At 44.5% G+C, this 6,479-nt stretch overlaps 1 protein-coding gene across 3 annotated transcripts; it reads right to left on the bottom strand.

The window, feature by feature from the left end:
* Positions 1 to 143: 143 nt before the first annotated feature.
* On the bottom strand, positions 144 to 6,173 carry irf7 (interferon regulatory factor 7). Of its 3 annotated transcripts, none has more exons than XM_080736741.1 (10): positions 6,043 to 6,173; positions 5,778 to 5,931; positions 4,554 to 4,725; positions 4,369 to 4,457; positions 3,991 to 4,045; positions 3,734 to 3,883; positions 1,800 to 1,981; positions 1,450 to 1,654; positions 1,152 to 1,267; positions 144 to 975 (listed from the first exon to the last, which is right to left on the bottom strand). In XM_080736741.1, exons 1-10 carry the CDS (start codon positions 6,048 to 6,050, stop codon positions 799 to 801), a joined length of 1,308 nt encoding a protein of 435 aa, XP_080592867.1. In that variant the 5' UTR covers positions 6,051 to 6,173; the 3' UTR covers positions 144 to 798. The 3 variants fall into 3 exon arrangements, with proteins under 3 accessions (XP_080592867.1, XP_080592866.1, XP_080592865.1); XM_080736740.1 differs by having other exon boundaries at positions 3,991 to 4,042; positions 4,357 to 4,457; XM_080736739.1 differs by having other exon boundaries at positions 4,357 to 4,457.
* Between the last annotated feature and the right edge of the window lie 306 nt (positions 6,174 to 6,479).

Raw genomic sequence — 6,479 nt, forward strand, 5'->3', positions numbered from 1 at the left:
CAAACATGAAAGTGACTCTTGTTGGCAACAGTACAGAATACAGTAGTTGCCAATGACTATTTGAGCGCTCTGACATCCGACGATGAAAATAAACACCAATACCGGTATATCCTAAAAAGTAAATCAAGCCTTTATTCTGAACGCATAACCTCGGTTTCCAACATGAACCATAGGGACACATAACTTAAACATAACATAATAAACATAACTACTGGAGTGCTGTTCATTGCTTAGTGGTTTTACAGAGCAGTCCTGTAAGAATAGATCTTTTTGGCAGAAACCAGTACCTCTGTGGTACTGGTTTCTGTCATGGTCACATGAGTTTGTAAATATGCCCCTAAAACATTACACAATACAAATATATGCCATATTTAGTAACATACAAGCTCACACATTGAACGTGTGCACAGGAAAAAACGGAAAGACCTAGACCCTAACTGCATAATCAGTTGAATATATTGAATGAGATTAGAAGAGAAATCTAATTTTACATTTACAAATCATTCAAGTATAAAACTTTGACCTAGAGTTCAGCGAAATATATTCTGAATATATTTCAATAGTGCAAATATTCTTTTAAGAAGCTGTGTTGACAGTTCCCTAATTAATTCAACCTACAATCAATTCATAAAGTAAGCATGTTCACTTGTCTTTGCAGTCAGATGTGTTCACCACCAGTGCTGTAAATCACTGATACATCAGATGTCAGTCAATGTCATCATTAACTCCAGTCAACTAATATAGAGAGTTTTAAGTGGTTAATTCAGTTTGGGACTGATGAGAGACCGTAGATCTGGTCTAGAAGGTCATAGCAGCCTGTGGTGGCTCGTCGGATGCTGGCAGGCCAAAGGCATTACTGATGAGATCGAATAGGCTGTTGTGTGAGATCTGCAGGCTGATGCAGGCACTTTGAAGAGATGACGCCCCCTCTGACTGGGCCATCTCATGCAGCTGACGACAGATCAGTGGAACAACCTGGGGGACAGGGAGAGAGAAGGGAAAAGTGAGCGCTAATGGGGAGCGACATGGGACTATGATGAGCTGATGACAAGAAATAATGGTAATTTGCAGGATGTAGGTCTATCGCTATTCGCTAGCCTTCATTATGGCACTGCATGATAACTCTCAGGGGAGCTGAGTAAGGGTATTACCTTGACTACTACGAGCTTCTTCTCCATTGGTTTTCCATCGGGGAACTTCTCTCCAAAGCAGATGTTGATGGCATAGTGAGGCGAGCCACCCTGGTTTTCTTTAAACTGCTTCAGCTCTGAAATATAGAAGGGCTAAACTGTTCACTTTAGGCTGACCATGTCATGTTGGCTTCAAACAAAAAGGCAACATACATTTTTGTGTAGGCCTGCTATATAAGGATACAGTATTACCCCTACTCTCTTTCCTGTTTAACGTCACACATTTTTCATGGATAATACCTAATGGATCCATACCTACCGCTGACAAACGTCTCGAAGCTAAGAAGTTCCATCATGGTATTCTGTGGCAGCTGGCTGTGTTCTGAGAGAGCCTCACTGGGGTCACTCGTACTGGCGAACACACGGCACTTGTCGGACTGCCGGCAGGCATAGATACCGGTGTCTCGTACCTCTAGGAGTAGACCTCTTTGGATGCTATTAAGGATCTGATTGGTGTAATCAATCTGGTGTAAAGAATAATGTACGATTAGAAAATAACCTCAGTTTCTTTGTGAATATCACTTGATGACGCAACAAACACTGACAATACGTGTTAGTTAAACCACATAGATCGAAATAAAGATCTGGCCACAGGGAATCACGTTTTACCTGTTTGTGGTCCAGTAGGCACTCAGTAGTGGGGAAGCAGATATTGGGTTCAGGGGTCTCGTGGTGGTGGTGGAGCTGCAGACGAGAACAGGATACCTGGGTCTTCAGCACCTCTAGTCTCCTGTAGTGGATGGAGATCTCCAGGTCGTAGATGGATGGTGGAGGTACTGGCTCTGGATTTGCTGTGGAGAAATAATCGGTAGCATCAATGTGTCATCCTGGTACATTGGGGGTGGCACTAGCTGAGTGGGTGGTAGAAGGCCGCCTGGGAGTTGTTAGGTCACCGGTTCGTCCACCCAGTTAACTCTTCCCCGAGCACTGCAATAATGGCACCCAATGCTCCTTATAGTTTGGGTTAGGGTCGTTTCACACTCTAATAAGGAACCTAACTAATTTCGGTTCGGGAGGGCTCCCCGACCCGAAATTATTTAGGTTCGGGGGGAGTTCATCCATACTTTCTTAACGGCTAGTGCCGAAGTCGCTTGTAAATATTGGAGGTCCGTGGCATGACAACGTTTGTGGCCGATGAATGAGCATTGCAGGGCGGATACATATTTGACTTGCCCTTGCGCTGCAAGCTGAATGACTGGAGGTCCAGTGAGTTGCAGCTCCTGTAGGCAGCAGCACCAGCGGGGTCTCTTCTCTCTCTCTCTCACTCACACTCACAAACGCTCGATCGAGCTCTGTCAAAAACATTTAATTTACAAGCTCACATTATAGACGTGCCGCCTCCCTTGCTGCATGCATGTCATCACACAGTCACAACTCGTCGTGGAAAACCTATCAACACGGAACACTAGCAATTAGCAAAGTTGTGTTTAAGCACTTCTTTTGTCTTTAAAACGGTCGGCGACGCGTTAGCGATACACGCTGCAAAGCTGTGTGTGTGTGTGTGTGTGTGTGTGTGTGTGTGTGTGTGTGTGTGTGTGTGTGTGTGTGTGTGTGTGTGTGTGTGTGTGTGTGTGTGTGTGTGTGTGTGTCTCTCTCACGCGCGCCTCCCAGCGAGAACCTGACAATGTATCCGCTCTGCGACGATCAATACACAGCCAGACAAGCATTGGAAGTCGGCGTGCCTCCCTCCCAAACGACCGCTGTTTCATTGGCTTCACAGCCGAGCATATGAACTTGGAGCCGGGATGAATGAATGAGAAGACACCGCTGAGTACCGAAATTAAGTCGGGAGGTCACAACATTTCTCCAGCACCGTGGAGCCGAATTTAGTCGGTTGACGCCCCCCCGAACCGGGGGATGCGAACCATATTTGGGTTCGCCTAGTGCCGAACCGAAATTAGTTAGGCTCCTTATAACGGTATGAATCGACCCTTAGGGTTATGGGTAAATGAGCAGAAGACACATTTCACATACTGTTCAAAAACCACAGTGACAAATGCCCCGACGCCAACTAAAAGGGGACTAAATTATTTGTATTTATATTATTATCTTATTGTTGATAGGACTCACTGACTAGTACTCAATAGTCAAATACCGTACACCTTTGCCAGGATGTATTTTGATTTAATGCTTCTGAGTGGAGTCTCTATTTTTGTGCCATCAGATTATAATATACAATATAGCTGAATGCTTAGGTAGCCCGCCTGGGGAACCAGAGCCCCTGGTTGTCCCAGGTTCCAGGCCAGGCCAGCAATGTCGATGTGTGTCCCTGAGCAAGACTCTTAACCTCTAATTGCTCACACGCTCCTTGTGGGCAACGAATCAGCTAGGTTGGGCTGAAAATACTGAATTTCCCTCACGGGAGGAGTAGGTAACTATTATTATAATCCAATACATGAGAATATGTTGACAGCTTCTATGATCTCTGCTCAGTGATATTGATCGTGTCATCTTCAATTCTAGCAATATTAATATTTCTACAGTGTTTACTACCGGTACAGTATTTATTATTATATATTATGTATTAAAGTAAGTTGCTGTACCAGAGTAGTAAGATGCCTGCTGTGGTGTTTGTTGTGTGTGGTTCTGTGAAACCGGTAGTGGTTCTACTGGTTGTGAAGGCTGAACAACAGCGTAGCTAACGGGAACCACTTGACTCTGTTCGACAAAGATCTCTTCCCACTGCTGCAGCCCTGCCAAAGACAATAAAAATATCAGTCATGTATAGGTATTTTATCATTCATAATAATCTGTAGAATCATAGTGTTGAGACCAGTAAGGTTAAAGGCTTTCATTGTACCTGTGTGATGGTTGTTGAGCTCCAAGGTTCTCATGTTGTTAACCAGAGTGTGCTGCTGTGTAGAGGCATAACAATACAGTATCAGACATTTGACTTGTCCAATAACAAAACCTGCCTGTTTATATGGCAGAAAAGACGACAAATCCAGTTTGTCCAGTTTGTATTTTAAAGATCGGCATGTACAGACAACCTCAGAAGAGGTACCGGTATTTGTGTTTTGACTGCCAAATTGAGCCATAATCTACCATAATGACCATAATCTAGTATGGTGAATTGTACTTGGCTTCACACAGAGATTGATGTTCAAGTAGACCATGAAAGTCAGCCACAATCAAAATAGTAAACCTATAGTAGTCTATGCAGTACCTCATGCAGTACCTCATTGCCTGGGGGGAGGTAGTCTATAGGAGAACTGTAGATGTCTACATCATTAAGACAATCCTCCATTGGCTCACATCCATTGTTATCTGAAAGCAAATTTAAAACAAACATTTTCATCTCAATTCAACATTTAAAATGTGAATTTCTAATAACGGGCATGCAGGTGAAATGCTGAGTCTTACGGCTAGTGTTGATGATTTCATAGACTCTATGCGGGTCCTCTGTGATCTTGGAGTTGTCCTGGATCTTCTTAAAGCACTTTTTAAGATTGTTGAGAGCGCAGCGGAAGTTGGTTTTCCATTTGGCTTTGTCGTTGGGGAACTCATGGATTTTACCACTTACCACAGCCCACTCCTGTAAACCAAAATATAACTCAACTGTAACAATAACCGAGTAAATGGTACAAAACAATGCATATACAACAAACATACAGCTGTGGCGGGCAGTGTCTGTCTGTGGCTGGTGGTCGGATTATCCCTAAATATGGACATGCCGGAGCCTGATGTCAGCGCAACTTTGCATTGCTAGGTAACTGGGGGGAAAAAATGTTTTTTTGTTTTACTTCGGCTATTCGAAAATAACTGATCTACAAGCTCACAACGCGTGAGCTTATAGCTCTTCTGTATGAATTGAGTACAAAGGGACCCCAATGCAAACAAGCCTAACAGCTTTCTTGTGGTCTTATCCTTTTAGTTGACCTTGTATCAGTGAACTGTACTGTCCTGTACCTAATGATGACAAGTAGGCCTACCTGTAGAACTACCAAGAACATTGGTTCTCAAAGTGGGGCCCGGGACCCCCAGGGATCCTTGAGGGAGTTCCAGGGGGTCCCAAGCTAAATTATAGTAAGGAACCAAATGGACGCTTATGGTTATGGAACTCAGAGTGTATAATAATAATATAGTAATATAAATTACGGTCTCAGTGATGGAAATACCATTCAATGGGGGTCCGTAATGCATGTCAAATCATGGGGGTCCTTAAAAATTGAAATTAAAATGGAGAATGCTAGAGCCGTCAAAGATCTTATCTGGCATATCTTTTCAAATGGGGGTCCGCGGGCTAATAAGTGTTACATTTGGGGGTCCTTGACATGAAAATGTTTGAGAACCACTGAAAACGCGATCTTCTGTCTGAAAAGCGGGGACTGACTGACATAGCCCTGACCCTGAAACATGACGGTCGCTGATAACATAGGCCTACGACATACGTCATGTTATCAGCGACCGTCATGTTTCAGGGTTACGCCTGAGTTTGACGCCTGATGACTGACTGACAGTGACAGCGGTAGAGTCCGCCTCGCGCGGCAGAGCCGTGTTCGATCGGGGTCGGGGGGGACATGAAACTTGCAGCTTTTTAACAGAGCCGCCAGGGCGCCAGACAGTGCCACCATGCTAGTTGCTTACCCTGAATATTTTACAGTCCTCGTCATTGCAGTCCTTTCTGGAGTTGTGTTTCCAGGGGATTCTGAACCTGTTCTGGGCGACATAACACAAGCCCACATACTGACCCGTTCCCACCTGCTCTATGAGCCAGCTGGAGAACTGCGGCTTGTGCTGGCTGCATGCGGGGAGAGAAACAACACGACAGAGCAAATAGAACTCGTTATTATTACATTGTGTGTTTTTTGCAATGTGACAGCAGTCAGTCTAAACAGGGAGATTTGCTTACCTTTGCATGGTTTCGCAGATCTGTCTTCCGCCGCTTTAGCGCAGTTTTCTACTGCAGTTTGTTTTGCGCTGCCTCTTACTAAAGTGTTCTACTGTTTTGTTTTGAGCCGGTGTTGCACCCGACACGGGGTTTTATATAGAGAGTGATGTCATTATCTGAAGTTCCTCCCATGAGTCCCATCTGATCTTGATGATTATGTGAGTAGGAGGAGAGTCACTCCTTATATCCGGTGCGGTGCCAAATACGGGTGAAGGTGAAACCTGACATTTGTGTTCCAGCACGTCTGTAGCCAGGGGGCTCGTCTCCGGGAGGAGACGCGATGGACCAGAGCTAGCTCTAAATAGTCCTCTCAGCGAAACTAGAAGTACAATATACAGCGTCAAACAGCACTGAATGGTACATGTATTATTGTTGCAGCGTCACGTGTTATCAGTATT

This window comes from Nannobrachium achirus (genome assembly GCF_963921795.1).
Source record: "Nannobrachium achirus genome assembly, chromosome: 11".
Classification (NCBI taxonomy): Eukaryota; Metazoa; Chordata; class Actinopteri; order Myctophiformes; family Myctophidae; genus Nannobrachium; species Nannobrachium achirus.